The sequence below is a fragment of the Periophthalmus magnuspinnatus genome, chromosome 5 (genome assembly GCF_009829125.3).
Source record: "Periophthalmus magnuspinnatus isolate fPerMag1 chromosome 5, fPerMag1.2.pri, whole genome shotgun sequence".
Classification (NCBI taxonomy): domain Eukaryota; kingdom Metazoa; phylum Chordata; class Actinopteri; order Gobiiformes; family Gobiidae; genus Periophthalmus; species Periophthalmus magnuspinnatus.
Window position 1 is genome coordinate 10,410,158 of NC_047130.1, and position 21,012 is coordinate 10,431,169.

The 21,012-nt window shown below is 37.4% G+C and overlaps 2 protein-coding genes across 2 annotated transcripts; one reads left to right on the forward strand and one right to left on the reverse strand.

Moving 5' to 3' along the window:
- Nucleotides 1-9,075: 9,075 nt before the first annotated feature.
- Nucleotides 9,076-10,817, forward strand: LOC117370884 (uncharacterized protein C20orf85 homolog). The gene is made up of 4 exons (XM_033966432.1): nucleotides 9,076-9,131; nucleotides 9,698-9,779; nucleotides 9,857-9,940; nucleotides 10,668-10,817. Exons 1-4 carry the CDS (start codon nucleotides 9,076-9,078, stop codon nucleotides 10,815-10,817), a joined length of 372 nt encoding a protein of 123 aa, XP_033822323.1.
- Nucleotides 10,818-13,196: 2,379 nt separating this feature from the next.
- LOC117371297 (cytochrome c1, heme protein, mitochondrial) lies at nucleotides 13,197-19,872 on the reverse strand. Its single transcript, XM_033966947.2, has 7 exons — nucleotides 19,751-19,872; nucleotides 17,867-18,057; nucleotides 17,147-17,273; nucleotides 16,319-16,476; nucleotides 14,974-15,134; nucleotides 13,753-13,853; nucleotides 13,197-13,353 (listed from the first exon to the last, which is right to left on the reverse strand). The coding sequence occupies exons 1-7, from the start codon at nucleotides 19,829-19,831 to the stop codon at nucleotides 13,249-13,251; spliced, it is 924 nt and encodes a 307-aa protein (XP_033822838.1). The 5' UTR covers nucleotides 19,832-19,872; the 3' UTR covers nucleotides 13,197-13,248.
- Between the last annotated feature and the right edge of the window lie 1,140 nt (nucleotides 19,873-21,012).

Here is a 21,012-nt window from a genome sequence, read left to right on the forward strand (position 1 = left end):
AAAATGTGTTTGATTTTGCTACAGGTTGCCTTTTTATTCATATATGTTCTTATTCTGTCTCTTTCACAAAGTTGCTATGAGAATATTTGTATGTGCTTTTTGAGATTATTGAAGCTCATTCTGCTTTCTGTTTGGATGATTGTCTTAAGAACCAAAACACTAATAAATGGGAGCTCATGTCCAATGTTTTTGTATTTAAGAATAAATCAGGATTAGAATTGTTATCAGTAAAAGCTGTGATTGATTTGAGAATTTTTACCTTATATCTGGGGACACAGACAGGTCAAGTGTTTTTGCTATTGAATGTACAGGTCATCAGGATTATAAAGAAATAGTAAATAGTCAAATTTTATACAGTACTTTTTCACCTTCAATGCACTCAACAAACTTTCACTCACCCATCCACACGCACATGCACAGTGTCCGCGTACACCATAGACTGTATATATAAATGGACGTAGCTAACCTGCTAGCCACCGCAATCCAAATAGGAGGTGATCATGGGAGCGCTTATGGCTCTGACTCTGGCTCCAATTCACTTGACATAAAAAAAAAATTTCATCCCTCTCTCATAACTGCTGCAGTGAGCCTCGTCATTTTGGTCTTGAAATGTTTGGATTAACCCACTCTGCATGATCCTAGTATTTTATTCTGCCTTCTTTCCCCAAGATTGCTCCCGCTAGCATTAGCAACAGGTTTAACTGACATCCTTGCTAAGCGCTCACTCCGTGTTAAACCAGCGGTGCAGCCGGAAACGGCCTCGCTCCGGATTGGCGCTTTGGTTGCTATGACAGTCACAGTCAGAATTCAGATCAAAATTCACCCCTATAACTGCCAGCCTCGATGAGCTTCATTTGACTGGTGTCGAACGCTATGGGTGATGTCACACTCACTTAGTCACTTCTTTATACAGTTTGTGGCCTACACTGACGGCGCAGCAGGTTAAGTGTCTTGCCCAAAGACACAAAAATAGTATTCACCTGAGAGAAAGAGGATCAAATCACCAATTGTCAGATCACAGGCCCAACACACAGTCATCAAAGTTGTCTGGGCCTGACTATTCTAACAGTTTTACTATGGCTAGTAAACATGTTATTGTACTTTCTCAATCATATCTGCAGAGATAGTCTTGTTTTATGGCGGACAGATGAAACACTGTATCTTATATTGAAATGTGTAAAGATACCACAAGTTTATGATCTGTCTGAATGCTCTTCATAAAGTGTCGTGTGACGCAACAAAGAGAAGTGTTGTCAAGGTTTTCTAATGAAATCATCACTATTAACATTGACATTCCTGTTTCTACAAATACTACTACTATTACTGCTGGACTACTAGCTCCAGGCCTATTGTTTCTTCATAAACTATGCCACTTGACTACTTACTACTACTACTACTACTACTGCTGCTGCTGCTGCTGCTGCTGCTGCTGCTGCTGCTGCTGCTGCTGCTGCTGCTAGGCTATTATTACTAGTACCACTTCTTCATAAACCTTTGTGTGGTGAAACAGAGAATGAGGTGGTTGAGGTATTATACCATTTTATTAAACTCAGATGAAGCAATAAAATATTTGCAATTAGTACTATTACTCTTCCTGCTTCTACAATGACTACTACTAGGGCTATTACTACTAAAACTAATACTAGGCTACAACTACTACTACGACTATGACTACTTCATAAACTATGCCACATAATGCAACAGAGAACAAAGTTCAAGGTATTCTCCCAAGTTACTATAACTACTACCACCACTACTAGCCTACTACTTTTAATACTAATAGTCATACAATATGGTTACTGCCCATAGACCTGCTGCAGCTACTTCTGTCACTATCACAAATGCCATTTCTGCTACTATAATGATTACTACAAATTTTACTACTACTATTACTACGTCACAGTGTTAAAGGTCATGTCCATCTGCAGTTCTGGAGGTTAACTACAGTAAACAGCATCAGGGCATGAACAGGTTAAAGTCTGTGCTCTGACGCACTCGGAGATCCTATTCAGAGATATGTCCTTATATGTCTAATACTATTACTACAGCCTGCTACTACTACTATTACTGATAATGCATTTGTCTTATACAGCACTTTACCTGGTCCTCAAAGTCACTCTACAGTTGTGTGCATTATTCTTTTATTACATACTTGATGGTGATAAGCTACTATTCAAGCAATAGTTGTCCTGGGGCAGACTGATGAAAGCAAGGCTGCCAATCTGCCATTCAGCCCCTTCTACCAACACCAACAGTCATGCACACTCCACACTCATACTAGGAAAGGTGTGTGAAATGTCTTGCTAAAGGACACAACAGCAGTATGTGCTAGGGCCACTGCTGCCCCACAATGGCACTTAGTATTATCATCCATCCCAATACTAATCACACCCAACTTAGCTTCCAAGATCAGATGGGATCAGGCAAAGTAGTATGCTAGTATGAAAAATATCATCACTATTTCTACAACTACTATTACTACTACTGCTACAAATACCCAGACAGCATGGTAGGTAGATCCATTTTATAGAGTTATATTTGAATGTTATTAAAATGCACTGTTGTAAATATAACCTAATCACTACTACTTCCCCAGGGTGGAAGAAGTACTTTTGATATTTAAGTAAAAGTACAGATACTGGAGCAAAAAAAATGTACTCATGTAAAAGTATCACATAAAAAAATCTGCTACTAGTAAAAGTATTAAAAGGACCCATTAAAAATGTACTTAAAGAGTAAAAAGTAAAAGTATTCTTTGCAGGTTTTGAGAATGGGTGAAGCTTCAAATGTAGTGATTTTGGTAAAGATTTGTGCTGAATTTTGTTCAATATTTTTGTTGGTTTGCAACGTGTTTAAAATAAACCCCTCAGTAATGATAAATAATACTTTTAATTTTCAGTCCTGTTAAAAATGTAGTGGCGTAGAAAGTACAGATACCTGCTCTCAAATGTAATGAAGTAAAAGCATCCATTGTGATTATTATTATTATTATTTTTTATTTTTTTATTTTTTTTTACTTAAGTACAGTACTTTGCTACTTTTACTTTGTTACGTTCCACCTCTAGCATTACTACTACAATAGCGATGAGAAGTGGTCCTACAACTAAAACTTCAACTATTACCAGAAATGCAGCACTTGTTTCAATAGGATGTTACTAAATTATATACACTGATAAATCAGAAGGTTAAATGAAAAAATTGACAGTAGCTATACCAATAATCAAAAGCAACAATGTACTGGACAATTGAAATACTTATCTGTGGTAATCTGCTGCCATCTGCTGGTGAGTCATATAGTAAAAATACACTTTGAAGACTTACTAAGTGGTTTGCTAAGAGAGGCAGTTTTACACTACCAGTTAAATGCTTGGACACATCTTCCCATTCATTTTGTCTTCATGTTTACTTCTTTACTGCATTGTAGATACAGAATACATCACATTTATTAAACAAGATAAAGAAAATATACACTATGAGTCAAACGTTTGGACACACTTTCTCATTTATGTAGATCCTTACTGAAGCATCAAAAATGTAAATAAACGCATGTGGAATATAGTAAACAAAAATAAACTCAAAATTAAAAGATAAAAACAGCCAACCTGTGCTTTGATAACTGCTTTTGACTCCTGACATTTCCCTGATGTGTGAAGTGAAAGTGAGACGACTTCATCATGAAGCTCATCAAGAGAAGGCGATGGGATTGTGGCGTTGGTAACAAACAAAGGCTGCCTCAAAAAAACACATTACTTGAATATACAATCTAAAAAAGTATTTAGTTTAATTTAGTATTCTTTGTTACTTAATTCCATACAGTTGAAGCCAGACGTTTACACACACTATATACACACACACTCCCCCCTCCCTCACTGTCTGACATGAAATCAGACTAATCTTTTCTTCTTTTAGGTCAATTAGGATTGCCAGATTTATTTCTATTTGCTAAATGTCATAATAACGAGAGAAGGATTTTTTAAACAATTTTTCATAACTTTCAGAAGTTTACATACAATAAGATTACTATGCATTGAAAGAATTTGGGAAAACCCAGATGACATCATGTCTTTGGAAGCTTCTGATTGGTTTATTGACAACATCCGAGTTAATTAGAGACACATCTATGGATGTATGTGAAGGCACAGCTGAAAGACACTTCTTCTTTGAGTAACATCATGGGAAAGCCAAAAGAAATCAGCCAAGATATCAGGAAAAGAATTGTCAACTTGCACAAGTCTGGTTCATCTTTGGGTGCAATTTCCAGATTCCTGAAGGTGCCACATTCATCTGTTCAAACAATTATACACAAGTATAAACACCATGGGAATGTCCAGTCATCATACCGCTCAGGAAGAAGACACTTTCTGTGTTTCAGAGATGAATGTCCTTTGGTTCAAAATGTGCAGATCAACCCAAGAACTAAAGTAAAATACCTTGTGAAGATGCTGGCTGAAGCTGGTAAGAGTGTGTCTTGATCCACAGTGAAACGAGGACTGTACCAACATGGGCAGAAAGTTCGCAAATGCATAGGGACAAATGCCTACTTTTTTGGAGACATGTCCTGTGGTCTGACAAAACTAAAGTAAAACTAAACATAAAGTGAGTTTTTTATGACACTAACACAAACACTCGTATCTACTCCTTCTCAAAAATTAGTCAAGACAAACTGTTTCCATTCTTTGGCCCTGATGACACAATGTCCATCCTGCCTCAGAAAATATGAGCTCAAGTACAGTGTGGGCAGGATTACACCATAAACATTTATCAGGAGTACTTTTTTTTTATTCTGCTTGAGAAGGTTGTCATATATTGCTTTCTTTCTCTGGTTGTATCCATAAGTATCATTTTGTGTAAAGCAGTGACCTCTGGGTTATGCATTTGCACTTTTTCATTAAGAGACGGCTATTATGTGTTTTTAGTCTTTCAACTCTAAAAGGGGCTGCACAGTATGTCACCTTTCCTCTTTGTGTTCTGCTATTTTATGATTTTATGACCTATTCTTGGTGACAAGCACTTACACTCCATACTTGTATGTGTAGAGGACACATACAAGATTTTCTCATTCTCAGTATATGGACAGCATACTACAACAGCTGAGATAATGATGATTTAATTACTGGCTGATTTAATTGGATTTTAGCATTAAAACTAGCAACCCAAAGGAGAGACTCATGTGAGGCTTATTCTGCTTTCTGATTGGATAATTGTTTTATAGTTCTATATTTGATTTGAAAGTGTTTACCGCACATCTGGGAATACAGTCAGGTCATATTTATGGAATTCTTACATACAGTTCTTTTAAATAAAATAAAAACAATAATAATAATAATAATAATCTGTTTATTTTCTGTCCACTAGAAGTGAGCTAGTGGTACTTGTTGTAGTGTAGTTTATTGTACTGGATCTATTATTAAATCCTATATTTTTTGCTCTATAAAAATGTGTACTATATTGTTTGAAATGTATTTTTAATGTGGTGTTTTAATAAAGAATGTGTATGAAAAATACATTAGATGACTAATATCTCACTCTTTGTCCTGTCCTTACTCTGTGAAGTAACACAAGTCATATTTGTGTGAGAGCATCAAAAAACGTGCTTCCTGCTACAAAAAAAAAAAAAAAAAAATTGTGTGTACTGTGATCTCCACATCAGGCCTAGTTCATACATCACCAGCTCCACACTGCCAGCTCAGTCGTTGTTATCTTGGCTAATGTCATCAGAGGTATAATACTTCCGACAATAGAGGTATAAACACCAGACTAGAGTACAATGCACCAGATTGAACACTATCACAATGTGTTGAAGGTTCATGTTTCCAGGTGCTGGGTCCTGTACTGATGGTTAATAAACTTCTCCTGTGTTAGAACTTCAGACTCTTGTCTCTTCTTATAATTCCACAACAGTCACTGCAAGGCAGTAAAGCTATTTAAATCTGTTTGTTTCTGACCATGGTAACTTACTTTTCCCCGTCCCCCAGCGCACATGAGACATAGTGCTACCATGGACCTATCTGACTCAAATGTGTTTGTGAAAAAAGCCACTTCAAATAAACTAGATCTGACCAATAATGACAAAGACAGAAAGAAGTTAACACTGCACAATCATATTAAATGTTCGTCTGTAATAGGTTACACAAATGTCACAAAGGATGTGAATAATTAGGCCACTAAAATACATGTGATTGTATAAAAGATGAATATAAATTTACACAAAAGACTGATGAAGACAAGTAAGCTGTTGATTGGTTCCCATTCAGGATAAGACAGTCTGGCTGTTCGGATTTGGTGGGGAAAATCATGTAGTCCGTTATATGGCAGCAAACAGGCGACCTTTAAAGCAGGACTAAACACCTAAACTCCGCCCACAATCAGATTCAAATAGAGCTGCTAAACTGGGCAGTGCCTGGAGGACTAAAGAAGAGAGTTCAGGGGAGGAGGGAGAGGTTTAGATGTGTAAGGAACCGTGTGAGTCGTCCAACAGGTGTCCCCACTGCAAACTCCGCCCCTGAAGTCTGTCTCTGTTCTTACTACTTCTGTTCTACTGTGAACACGGACAGACAGAAGCTCAGAGAGACAGGGAGGGACCAACTCATGCAGACATTTAAAAACTATCAACAGAATCGTAAAATCAATCCTGAAGCTGACAGGGAGCCAGTGCAGAGAGGCCAACACATGAGAAATGTGCTCATATTTCCTGGTGCCCATGAGCATTCTGGATTAAGAGAAAGCGGTGGATGGAGCCCTAATCCAGCCTACAGTACAAGGAGTTACAGTAGAATAATCTGCAGATGATGACGGTATGAATGACATGCTCCAGGTCTCTGGCAGGTATGGAAAAATGCACTGTATCCCCAAATATGTGGTAGACATGTTCAAATCAAATATAGCCACTATCTAAAAAGAAAACGTCTCTTTAAACTTGTGAAAAAATGTAATCGAGTTCCTTTATAATGGGGAACAATGTGTCAAATCTCATTATTCTAGGTTTTACGTTTAAGAAGGGAAAAAATGGGTGGAAAATTCATTTTTGTTTTCATTTTAGTTTTTCATTAAAATATGACCCCCTGGACATCAATGAAAAGTCAGTATTACGTGACAGAATATTCAAATCTGGAGAAAATTTTGTTTATTTCAGGTTTGTGAGTGAGAAAGTATTTAAAAAGTGATTCTCTATACCTTCCTTTCTCACTTACAAATTACTAGTACTAGCACTCTCCTCTGCCATCTCCACTATACCCCCCTCCAAAATCACAGAAATGTCACACACACAGATACACACACGCATACACAACACAGACTTGTCACATACAATTGTAAATAACTTACATTTACAAACGATGTCATGTCTTGATATGTCTTTTTTATTATTATTATTATTATTATTATTATTTGTCTTGGGCAAATGGACATCTTTTCTCTTTGCATAGCCTAGGCAGCCACAATCGATGTCAATCAACACAATGATACAAGAGACAAGGAAAACTAAACAAAAACAGACAAGCAAAATACACAAAAAAAAAGAGTATCTCCGATTGCCCAAAAAGGAGTGGGAAGAAGAAAATTTATTTAATCCCACCCCCTCTGTTATTATTTCTTAAATTTAGCATACTTTACTTCCTTTTCATGATTGTATTACATGATTACATTGGGGACTATGAGTTAAACTCATGCAACTTACGTGTTACATCATATTGGATAAGGTGCCAACAATGGTAAGGAAAGTTATTAATACCAACAATGGTAACGGACAGTAAATACCAACAATGGTAATGAACAGCAATACAGCAATAGTAATGGACAATAAATACAACAATAGTAATGGACAGCAAAATACAACAATGGTAATGGACAACAAATACCAACAATGGTAAAGAAATGGTAGATACAAAGCCAGCATTGCAAGATTACTGAAATTATATTAAGACTCTTCCTCTAGATACTGCGACCAGATCATATTTTTATATCGATGCTTGAACGTACTGATACTATGGCATTGCTTGATGTGTATATCCAGACTGTTCCAAAGTTTAACACCACATACCGATACACGGAAACTTTTTCGAGTAGTTCTAACTTTAGGCAATTTGAATTTCTCATATTCTCTAAAATTGTATGTTCTCTCTTTGGCTGTAAACAAAACTTATGTCTTGTATGTCTTACCACCACTTATATTATATATATATATATATATATATATATATATATATATATATATATATATATATATATATATATATATATATATATATATATATATATATATATATATATATATATATATATATATATATATATATATATATATATATACATATATACATATATATATATGGTCACTATGTTTGTATGTCTTACATTACATAAATACATTTTTTTAAAAGTGGTTGACGGCGTGCCCTGTGGGATTGAAGATTCAGTACACACATCCTCCGTGTCATACTGAAATTCTCATCTCCAACCATGCGCCAATGTCAGAAATGTCTTAAGGATGTTCGTCCTGGTGCAAGTGGTCTCATTGGAATGAGTGGTATAGGGGGGAAGGCAGAGGGAGCGAGGGCAGGCTTCACGGTTGCATGCACCCTGTGGTCGCAAGTGAGGACAAGGGCCTTTAGTGCTGTATGTGGCTTTAATTATCATTTTATAGGATATAGTTAACTCTTTTTTTACAGTACAGAAAAATTTAAAATTTTCCACACACTTCTTGCAGCATAAAAAATAGTTTTGTTTTTGTCAGACAAATCACAATCAATTTCATCTACCTCAACACTGCCAAAGCAAAAGTCACAGTATATAACTTTTTCAGTGGAATAATGCAGGTAACATGTAAGTTACATACTGTACCTTTTAATTTTTCTTTCTACATCACATATGTATGTCAAATGCATAGATAATTTCCCTTGCACATCCACTGAGGCTGTCCAAACTTTGTCAGAGACACACAGGGACATATGTGTGGGAATGTGTCTCCATGGTGACGGTAAACTCTGGTGTCACTGAGCCTTAGATGTAGGTGAAACATTACACCACAGCACAGCTCCAGGACACAGGCTGACAACACAGCCTAGGAATCGGAGTGCGATGGAGGGACGGAATGCTCCTGCTCCAGTCAACTATGTTCACCAGGACGAAATATGGTAAAAAATAATATATATGTGTGCTTTTTAAATTCAAGGCTTGATGTGTGGTCATCTATAATATTAAATTATGCATGGTTTTGGAACGGTAACAGGGACAACAGTAACATGGTAACATGTGAAATGGTCGGCCTACAAGATGTTAAATGATTTGAATTTCAAAATAGTAATTTGGGTGTTCTGATATATTTTTAAGATTTTATTTTTTTTTTTTGTATTCAGAGCAGTGCTGGAAAGTAACAAAGTAAAAGTTGTAAAGTACTGTAATTTAAGTGCAAATACCTAAAAAATCTACTTTAAACTGGATACTTTTTACTTTTACTTCACTACATTTGAGAGCAGGCATCTGTACTTTTTACTACACAAATTTTTTATCATTATAGCAAATAATATGTGACAAAGTGGGCCTGACAAAGAGGAGGCGTGCCCTATGTCGGCCAATTTTAAAGACTTGGGTGAGGTCGTGGACCAGAGAGAACTGTTTTAAGTTCTTTTTGTTTTGTTTCAGTGTCTTTGTGTTGTTATAATAGTTGCACTGACTATTAAAATAAATGTGTTACTTTTAGGAAGGCCCATGTCAAGCTGGAGAAAGACTCTGCTGATGTTTGGCCGAGAAAATGGGGTTTTCTGACAGAGGAGTACAGAGAGGTGAGAATTTACAAAACAAAATCATACAGCTTGGGAAAAGAAATGTATTTATCATTCATATTTTTTGTCTGTTTTAGTACCAGAAAGAAAGTTTGAAGCATGCAGACATCAGAGGGCACCAACAGGAGAAAGAGAGCAGCGTCCCAGACCAAAACAGCAACGTAAATGTTATTTGTGTACATTTTATTTAATAGAATATATTATTATCACTGCATTTGCACATTTGGAACAGACAGAAGTCAACATTTTCATGGGAATAATAGGTTTAAAGTAAAGGAACATTATGTAACTTTTCCGGTGGACTGTAGCCCCCTGGTTGCCTCCAGTGAAACGTAATTTGCTTTGATTACAATATTTCACAGTAAACTTAGTTAAACTTTATTACATTTGTATTTTATTACAACTAAATTTGAAGGTGCACAATGTCGCTTTTGTCACTTGTGAGAGGATTCAGCACCTGCTTGTCTCCATGGAGATTTTATTGCTTTGCCTAGAATGTTCCAGAGTATCATCTTAAACAGATCTATGTAACACTTAATCAATAACATGTGCTTTTATTGCAAATGAATAAATGTATTTTTTTTTCTATATAATTCAATGCATTGTTACATGGATCATCTCTCCAAATATCTGACCTGAAATGTTCCACAGTATAGCATATCTCCTCCATGACAAGCAGACTAAATTATAAGTCTGGTGGTGCCACCTGCTTGTCACGGTGGAGATATGCCATACTGTGGAACATTTCAGGCAAAAGCAATGATATCTCCATGGAGACAAACAGGCTGCAGATGCGTCACCAAAAAGGTTATGCAGTGCACCTTTAAATCAGACAAGTTAATCAGACTGTAATGACTTCGGTTTTATTTCTTCTTTCGTTTGCTGTAGGCGACTTCTCTTCCATTTCCTCGCACGTCACAGGCTGTGATTGGCTGGCGCTCGGCTCATTCTCATCTGCAGCTGGAGAAGTTTGGAGCAGTGCATCATGGGAGACGGAGTTTTCTCAAAGATCTGGGCTGGCCGTTGGACTCCTGCTGACGGGATCAACTGTATTTATATTTTTCCGTTTTCTACCTCATTTTTACAATCCTTTTGACTGTGCACTTTATATAATGCGTAATCATCATCATGTGACCGCCATAACAGAATAGTTTAAATAGATGAAACTCTATTCACTATAATGCTCACAGTTTAAGTGCTCATTTGTGCACATTAATCTTACATTTAACGGAACAGTATGTAGTTGATAGCTATCATCTGTAAGTTTATTTTGATTTTTTGGTTACTAGTAGATGGCAGATGTGAAACCTCTCCCCCTCCCCTCACCAATTGCTTTTGGAAGTTGCCTGATGATTTTGGAAAGATTGAATGTTGACCTAATGACTAAAGAGAGTCCACCTGTGTGTAATCTTTTCTCAGTATAAATGCAGCTGTGCTGTGAAGGGCACAGAAGTTTGTTGAGAGAGTGTTGGTGAATAGACCACAAAATGAAGTCAAAGGAGCACATCAAACAGATCAGAGAAAAACTTGTGAAGTTTAAAGCAGGGCTTCGATCTAAAAAGATTTCCCAAATGTTGAACATCTCAAGGAGCACCGTTCAATCCATCATCCCTAAATGCAAAGAGTATGGCACAACTGCAAAACTACCCAGACATGGCCGTCCACCAAAATTTACAGAACGAACAGGAAGAGCAGTCATCAGAGATGCAGCCAGGAGGCCCATGGTGACTCTGGAAGAGCTGCAGAGATCCACAGCTCAGGTGAGGGAATCTGTTCACAGTTCAACTATTAGTCATGCACTACACAAATCTGGTCTTTATGGAAGAGTGGCAAGAAGGCCATTGTTGAAAATCATCCATAAAAAGTGTCATTTACAGTTCACTAGAAGTCATTTGGAGACAGCAAACATGTGGCAGAAGGTGCTCTGGTCTGATGAGACCAAAATTTAACTTTTGACCTAAAAGCAAAATGCTACATGTGGAGGAAAAATAACACTGCACACCATCCCCACAGTCAAACACAGTGGAGGCAGCATCATGCTGTGGGGGTGCTTTTCTTCAGCTGGAACAGGGAAGAAAACCTGTTGGAGTCTGCAAAAGACTTAAGACTGAGGTGGAGGTTCACCTTCCACCAGGACAACAATCCTAAACATAAAGCCAAAGAGACAATGGAATGGTTTAAAGCAAAACATATTCATGTGTTAGAATGGCCTAGTCAAAGTCCAGACCTAAATCCAATTGAAAATCTGTGGCAAGATCTGAAAACTGCAGTTCACAAACAGTCTCCATCAAATCTGACAGAACTTGAACTGTTTTGCCAGTAAAATTTCAGTCTGTAGGTGTGCAAGTCTGGTGGAGACATACTCCAAAAGACTTGCAGCTGTAATTGCAGCAAAAGGCGGTTCCACAAGTGGGCTTAGTGGGGCTGAATACTTTTGCACGCTGAACTTTTTTTTTTTTTTTTTTAATCTGGAAATGATGTATAATTTTCTTTCTCCTACTTGAGACTTATGTACCCTTTTGTGTTACAATTTCAAATACAATGCAAATTAAAACATATTTAAATTTGTGGTTGTGACTTGACAAATTTTGCAAAAGTTCCAGGGGGATGAATACTTTTGCAAGCCACTGTATTGGTTTATTGTAGCACTCTAACGCCAAGTTCCTAGTTTGTGAATTTTGTTCACTGACAATAAACGTACTCCGATAATTAGTTCTACTTAAAAGGGATTTAAAAGTGAGGTACAAACGAAAGGCTTAACTGTTTGACTATATTCTGCCCAGTCATCCTCTGTATCAACTCCAATAACTTATATATATATATATATATCTTTTTAAAAACGCCTGCAATGAAAGACCCACTGATATGTTTAATGTCATGTGTAACATTCATTAATTCCTTAGCGACTTGGAATAAAACCGAAAAAGCCCAACTAATTCTTCCTATCATAGCCTTTTTAAGAAGTTATTGCAGTTTAATTTTCCAAACTCCAGACTCAATTATGTTTTATTTTTAATTTTATTAAATATTTACATGACAGCGTAGGTGATGGGACCAAAATACACTTAACAGATTCAAATAGAAGCTCTTGTACAGTTGCTCAAACCAAATGATAGCCACTCTGCTCTTTACGATTTTTATTCTTACACTAAAAATAGTCTCGAGTCTTGACAAAGGCTGACTTAAAATGCAAAACTGTAATTGTAAATATAATCCTAGTCCATTGAGGAAAACCAGCACTTTCAAGACAATGCATACAAAAACCCCACAACATCAAAATAAAGGCATATCTTTGGAGGTGAAATATTTATAACATATTTTGAACATATTTTAAGGGGGATCTGAGTCAGTGATGTAATGTTGTGGGGTATTTGGGCACATTGTGGTTTACAGGTTGAACTTGTACATAGTTTTAAATTGGTAGTTGTGTTGTGATGTCTTATTTTGAAGGTCTGGGAGTATAGTAGTTTCATTTTGGAGGTCTGTAGGCGATCTTCCTGCTCTTGAGTACGGACCACCTGTGCCTCTTCATGTAGTAAAGCAGAGGCAGGAGGATAGCGGAGCCCATGAGAAGCTGAAAAAATCAAATTAAAATGTATAAATTGTCATAAATCAGAGTTGGCCTAGTTTTTTTTTTAAATTGCAGTTTCAAGTTTGTATCTTCATATGACAGAAGGGTTGAAAATATGTGAAAGAGCCATCTTTTGTTTTATGAAAATGCTTGAACAAGGTACATCGCCCTCTACTGGCAATGGTAAGGAATGAAGCCTGTTAGCTACGCTGCTAATCGGTCATGCAATTAGGCATTAAATGTAAAAAAAAAAAAAAAAAAAGGAAATTTCCCTACTGCACAATTAATCGTAATCGAATTGAAATTTGAACTGACAATTTTGAAGTAGCATAATTCCACCCACAAACTAAAAAATATCTTGTCTTGCCATACGTGTTCAGCAGTAAGCCTGTGTGTGCATACCTTCAGTCCCATGCGTTTGCGCTGGTCATGCTCTGGCTCAGCAGCCCACCTCAGGAACGTGCACACATCTTTAGCCACCTGACTCATGGTGGCAGGAGTTCCTATGGCAAGCAGCAAGGGACAGGATTAGTGTGATCATCTACCTACTTAGAAATAGATTTACTAGTTATTGTGAAATGCAAGGTAAACCAGGGCTAGTCTATAGGAAAAAGACTTTTGAGCAATATGAGGAGAGGGAAAAAAAGCAAATCACAATTTGAGTTTATGTTGTGTTCTTAAAAAAATAACCCACCAAACAATATGAACTTCCTGAATACACATAGACCGATACATTGATTGTCAGATATTTGTATTTTTAGTGCATCAACCATTAGCCTAAAATCTCCAGCAGAGGCCGATATTTAACTTGGAGCAAGTAGCTGCCTAAAAATATGTATATACACTCACCTGAAGGATTATTAGGAACACCATACTAATACATTGTTTGACCCCCTTTCGCCTTCAGAACTGCCTTAATTCTACGTGGAATTGATTCAACAAGGTGCTGAAAGCATTCTTTAGAAATGTTGGCCCATATTGATAGGAGCATCTTGCAGTTGATGGAGATTTGTGGGATGCACGTCCAGGGCACGAAGCTCCTGTTCCACCACATCCCAAAGATGCTCTATCAGGTTGAGATCTGGTGACTGTGGGGGCCATTGTAGTACAGTGAACTCATTGTCATGTTCAAGAAACCAATTTGAAATGATTCGAGCTTTATGACATGGTGGTCATGAAGGGATGGACATGGTCAGAAACAATGTTCAGGTAGCCCGTGGCATTTATTCTTTGTAAACCCTAGAAATGGTTGTGCGTGAAAATCCCAATAACTGAGTAGATTGTGAAATACTCAGACCGGCCCATCTGGCACCAACAACCATGCCACGCTCAAAATTACTTAAATCACCTTTCTTTCCCATTTTGACATTCAGTTTGGAGTTCAGGAGTTTGTCTTGACCAGGACCACACCCCTAAATGCATTGAAGCAACTGCCATGTGATTGGTTGATTAGATAATTGCATTAAGGAGAAATTGAACAGGTTCCTAATAATCCTTTAGGTGAGTGTATGTAAGACTACTTTATAATGCATTTCAGTGTCTTGATTACCAGATTAAGGGCACACAGTTACAAATAAAACTAAAGCTGTCCCTTGATTAAAAAGATTAAATGAAATGTCTTACCATCATCATACTCCAGGATCTCGTTGTAGATGGGTGGGGCCATACCAATAGCCTGTCCTGGGAAATAGGGGTTATAATACAGTCCTTCCCTCACAGAGACCCCTGCAGGCGGCTCGCAGTAACCGGTCAACAAGCTGAAAACGTAGTCCTCTCCTCCGTGCCTAAGAATGACAAAAAGATTACCATTACTGCATTACTCCCGATAATATGAACATATTTTAGCAATTCATTAGAAGTGTGCTAAAATGTGACAAGGTTAAAGTATTACACACTATGAGAAACAATTGTAAAAATTGACTTAACTTAAGATTTGGGAACTTGTAATCTTCCAAAAACTGTTGTCATTTTAAATAAAAGGCATTACAAAAGGCAATATACTCTGTAGTCCAACTTTACATATCTCTAAAGCAACAACTGCAATGTGATCAATTTTATTAAACCCATTTGATTTCAATTATTGGGGTCACATTCATACAAAATAGAATTGTGCTTTGATCAGGCAAGACAGAAGTTACCTGAAATTGTTTTTTTTAAATTGAATTATTAACTAATAAAATAAATACAGACCCAGTTAATTCCATACTGCAGAGATTTACCATTAACATACATTAGCCTATTTGTCAAAGATAAAAATTATAAATATTTTACAATGCATTATATAGTTTATTTATAATGAATGGGGCTCGAGTCCTTTAACTCCGACAGATTGTGGCTGTAGTGAGCACATTAGCTTTCCATCACTACTAACAACAACGTGGCAAAGTGAACCACAGAGACATTGATTCAAAGTAGCACTGATATCTCGTTCTTCTCTCCTGTGTCTCAGCACCGTTAAAATCAATTTGAGAATTTGGAATTGATCCAGAGTAGTTGAGACATAAAACTGATCTTTTTAAGAACTGACTTTTTTCCAGCACTGCAGATAATTATGAAAAAGGCATCTCTTCATAGACTTTAGGATCCCAAAAGCATTTTAATTGCAACAGGGACAAATAGATGCAAAAGAAAAAAGTAATTGATGCAGCTGTGTGGGTATTCTTATTAAGACTCGCTAGATTGACCCTAAATATTTGTTTTAATTCTTAACCTGGAATTGTTTTCAAATGCACTACAGTAAAAGGCCGAAACAAGCTGGTAATTTACAGCTAGTTTACAAACCAGTACCAATTTCAAAATAGCTGGATTTTAAAATACATTGACAGCAAATGAAATAGGCATACAATGTAACATACTGTTGTGTTATAATTGAACTCAGGACAAATTTTGCTTCACTTCATCTGAAAGTACCTATATTCAGACTTCGCTTTAGACATAGTTTAAACCTCATCCTGGTTTAGCTCAGTACCTGGCATTGACGATGTAGCTGAGGTCCGGGGGCAGCGCTCCATTGTTGGCCACTCGAGCGGCTTCAGCGTTTGGATATGGCTTTGGGAAATAATCCGACAGCTTTCCAGGACGAGTGAACATCTCTCCATTTTCATCAGGTCCGTCCACAACCTCTGCCTGAAACAGGAATATTGCACCAGGCAGTTTGTACACATTCAACATTTACAGTAGCCCTCTGACATTTCTCCCCTCACTATACTGCACAAAAAATATCTTAGCCAACAAGAATGCAAAAAAATTGTGTTTTTATTTATATTCTGAAAAGCAGTTGGTCAAATGTTCGAAATCTCATGAAAAATTATGGATGCTGTTTTATGCATTAAAATGTCCAGGAAACATATTTCAAATATACATACTTGTATAACTAAAACAATTCTTTATTTTGGCATTTTTTGGTATTTATATGTAAAAAGGCAAATTAAACTCATGATTCACAAGTTTAATCTTTCTTTATGCAGAAAATGCACTAGGTATTTATATAAATTGTAGTTTTTTTTGCATGAACTCCTGTGCAGGTGTAGTCTTGTGAGTGCTGTTTGGGTCAAATACATAATCATTTTCAGAGCTTTTTCCACACCACCTTTTTAGTAGACTACTCGATCAACAGCAGATGTCTTTAGTCAACCGAGAAATACTTCAGTCAGCTGCAGCCCTAGAACAGGATGTTTGATGTAGGGCTGCACAAATAATTGAAACTGAACTGTAGCGCTACAAAGTTAAATAATGTTTCCAAACAAAATATCCCGAATCAAATAACTCAATTGGTGCCACCCAAGCTTGAACAGACCTCTTCAGCAATGGCCTTGACCTCAGCCTCCGTGTGCGATACTCCCACCAGGTTTCTGAAGGCCAGGTACTCCATACTGTGGCAGGCTGAGCACACCTGTTTGTACACCTGGTATCCACGGCGCACGCTGGAACACACAGAACACAATAAAGATTTACAACAGGCCAGGTGCACACCATCTGTGAAAGCAAGACAAAAAATGTTTTTTTTGGTTCAGTTAGGGCTGAGTTAGGGGTCGAAGTGACTGAGTCTTTATTGATTCTACAGAGATCAGTTAAGACTAGGGTTGTGAAAAGTACTGCAAATAAGATAGTAATCAATACTAACACTAGTACCAAAAGTAGACACTCATTTGAGCAAGTATCAATGCTAAAAAAGTCACATTCACAGGACAGAAAAGCACCTTCCCTGAATAGCTTTAGAATGATCACTATGGAACCTACCTGGACAACTGAGAGATTACACATATATAAAGCCACATGGCAATATAAAAAGTACTATGATTTACTGTTTAAAATCACATTCCATTGTCTAAATAAAGTGTTTATCATTGTAGTATTGGGATCAGTGTTGAGTATCAAAAATTTCATTATTGTGACACTAATTAAATCCATCTTGAACTAAAAATGTCTTCCCAGATTGCTCAGCCCTGTAGCTCGTTTGTGATTCACACTCATTAACTGCTGTTGTAAGTGGTATCTTGGGCTCAAAGTGTTTTACCTGGCGTGGTCGAGAGCCGACAGGGGCCCTGCATGGCTCCATGGATAATGAGGTGGATGCAGCTCCAGATCCGAGGCTTTGACCGACTGATGCAGAGCCAGAGCCAGCCCAGCTCCTCCTGCTGTGAGCACCCCAATCGTAGTCAGGGCCACCTTCTTACCCCGTGGGAGAGCCGAGAAGGACATGTTTGCCTGAAAACACACAAAATAAATGTTTAGTAAAGGCTTCACAATATTGACTAATATACTAGTTCTGGTTCAATTTACACTGTAAGTTCTATAATCTTGTTACATGATTCTTCCACCATTGATTGACACTTTATTATTATATGTACTCCGAAAGCAACTTAATGGTTAAGTTTAACGACTTATCTGCATTTAAACTTGTTGCTGTGTCCTTAAACAAGATAGACTCACCCACATTGACTAGTATGAATGTGGTGTCGGTGGTGGTGAAAGGGGCCAATGTCAAAGATCTACCCCAGGGCAGCTGTCGCTACAGAAGCAGCCTACCACCATTTAGTGGAGTGACTAATGCACTCTAAAGTGCTTTGGGTGTCTTGAAGGCCGCAATATAAATGCAATGATTAATTAATACAGTTATGTTTGGTTCAAGTACTAATTAAAATAAAGTTCTCATCACAACCAACAGTAAACAGTCAAAGTAATCTCAGTGTTTACTTTTTACTTGTTCAGCTGACCTCCAAATATAGGTTACCTCCGATGACCCAAAGAATAGAGCGGAGTTGGAATGATACAGTTTTTTCACAAGGTCAATTTAATTTCAGTACTTTTTGGGTCTCGGAAGAACATAAACAATTAACTTGATTTTAATATTTCTATACATTTTAAGCCAATTACTATTAAACATAAGATTGGATTAAATTAGTCTTTTTCCTACTTGAATTTAACCATTAGAAAAATTAGCTCCATGATCACTCCATGATTTTTTATTTATTTATTTTTTTTATGTGCATCTCCAGTTCTTATCATAAAAAGTGACACTGAGCCACAAATATGTATAGTATAGTGAGAGTCATACTGAAGAGTAAATTTTCAGATTGAGTATTGATGCATCTGTACATATTGGCATTTCAACATTAAAAACAAGTTATGAAAAGAAAGAAATTAGCCAAATCTGGTTTTACAATCGAATAAGACAGAGTGTTCATCAAAGAGGACATAGAGGCTTATTCAAATAGACTGCCCCCAATTTATTGATTTAGACTATCAAAAAGTCAAAGTTAGAGGCTGAAGAGCTCTTAAAAGAAAAAGCGCTTCTAAGAGTGTGATCGGTCAGAAAATAAAGGTGACCAGTGGCTTTTATCACCGGAAGTCCTCTCAGTCCTTGACAGGCTTACTTTTAGCATCAGAGTTAGCTCACCTACTTTTAGAACCAATAACTTAAAATAGCAATGATCAACTGCACTGTATATCACCCTGATCACACAAACTAGTATCCATGGGCCGATTTTGATTATATCCTAGATTTTAGAACAATATATGCAGGATAAATTCTACTTATAAGAGGTTTAAAATTCGCCGGGTGGCTGACACGGTGGGATCAGTTAGCTATCCTGCTAGCTAGCTAGCTATAAAACCAGTTGATGTCAGCCGATCTAAACACGCCTGACGCTTCTACAGCAAATCTAAAGAACATGGCAATTCCCAAATCCAGGTGCTTTTAGGTCAACTAAGGACACGTTTGAGAAAAGCTCGGTGGCTCGTTTAAAATCCTCCGCAACGTGAGTGACCTTGCCTTACCCCGGTCAGCGCTAGGCGGCTAACGCTTAGCTCTTGGCAGGGTAAAACATTTTCTGTAAAACCTTTGGACAAACCGTTAACACAGCCGATTGACAAAGCCTACATCTTGGGATCGACATACCGTGGGAGTCTTGATGGTTTTCGGGGTGCTCAGGAGCGCTCTCCCACTGCCCGAGAGCACCGTAGCTCGTAGCGCCGCCATTTTCGCTGCTGGTATCTATTAGACCAGCGTCATTGGAGCGGGCTACACTTCCGGTGTGGCGCTTTCAAAATAAAAGACGTGTGACAGTTTTAACACAAAGGTCAATGGGTTATGCTTGTGGTTCTCAAACGTCACACAAAGTACCTCCAGATCTAAACCTGGTCTAAAACAGGACTACTCCAGGCATACATTGATGCTAAACTGGTGTACTTTTAACCAAGAAACTATCCAAAGGAGGACCAAAACAGGAAGACTCTGTTTTAAGCAAATATTAAAGGTCCCATATTACATGAAATTGACTCTTGTGAGTTTTAAGCCATATTATAATCATCTCACCTAATCTCAAATCTCAATCAGTCTCATCAAAAACATACTCAGAGTTGCGTTTTGTCTCATTCACACATGTTTGAGTGACCCTGCATTACTGGGCTGTCTCCTTTTTCAAAGCTCAAAATGCTTTGTTCCACCTTGTAATGTTATGAAGCAGGAGTTTTCAAGTCAACTTTTTACTTTTAGTTCAGCAGAGTTAGGCAATTCCAGGGCAGAAATCATCCAAATGATTCTAGTGAAGGTGTGTGCCGCGGAGCGTAAACATGGCCACCCGTTCAAGTGAGCCGAGTTCAATGGCACAAGTCTCTAAGATGGCAATAACCTATCCAGTTATTGTAATAGATCCATGTTAACATACTGGATCACTTCCTGGATGACCGCGACATCACAGAGTGTTTTCTGTTTGAGAGAAGAACTTTGTGTGTTAAACATGTGTGAATGAAACAAAACAGAACTACAGGTATGTTTGTGATGAGGAAACCACATTATAACACAGATGAAAAAAACAGTGTAATATGGGCCCTTGTTGGACCATTGTGGAGGACCTCACACACCAGCAGAGGGAGGTACTGCAGCTTGAAAAACACTTATACAAAAGCAACAGTGAATTGTTAAAATCTGAGCATTTTTACATTGTGTATAGTCCTATGACACACATTTTATTTATTTTTTTGGCAAACTTATAATAATAAAACACAATACTCAAATATATATTCTGGATGTGAAAAACTGGATGTGACCTGGGTGTCACATCCAGCGATGAGAAGTATACTTTGAAAATGTATTTAGTTACATATTCCATTACATGGTCCAATCAGAGTACTGTATTCCGAATACTTCAAATACTTTCG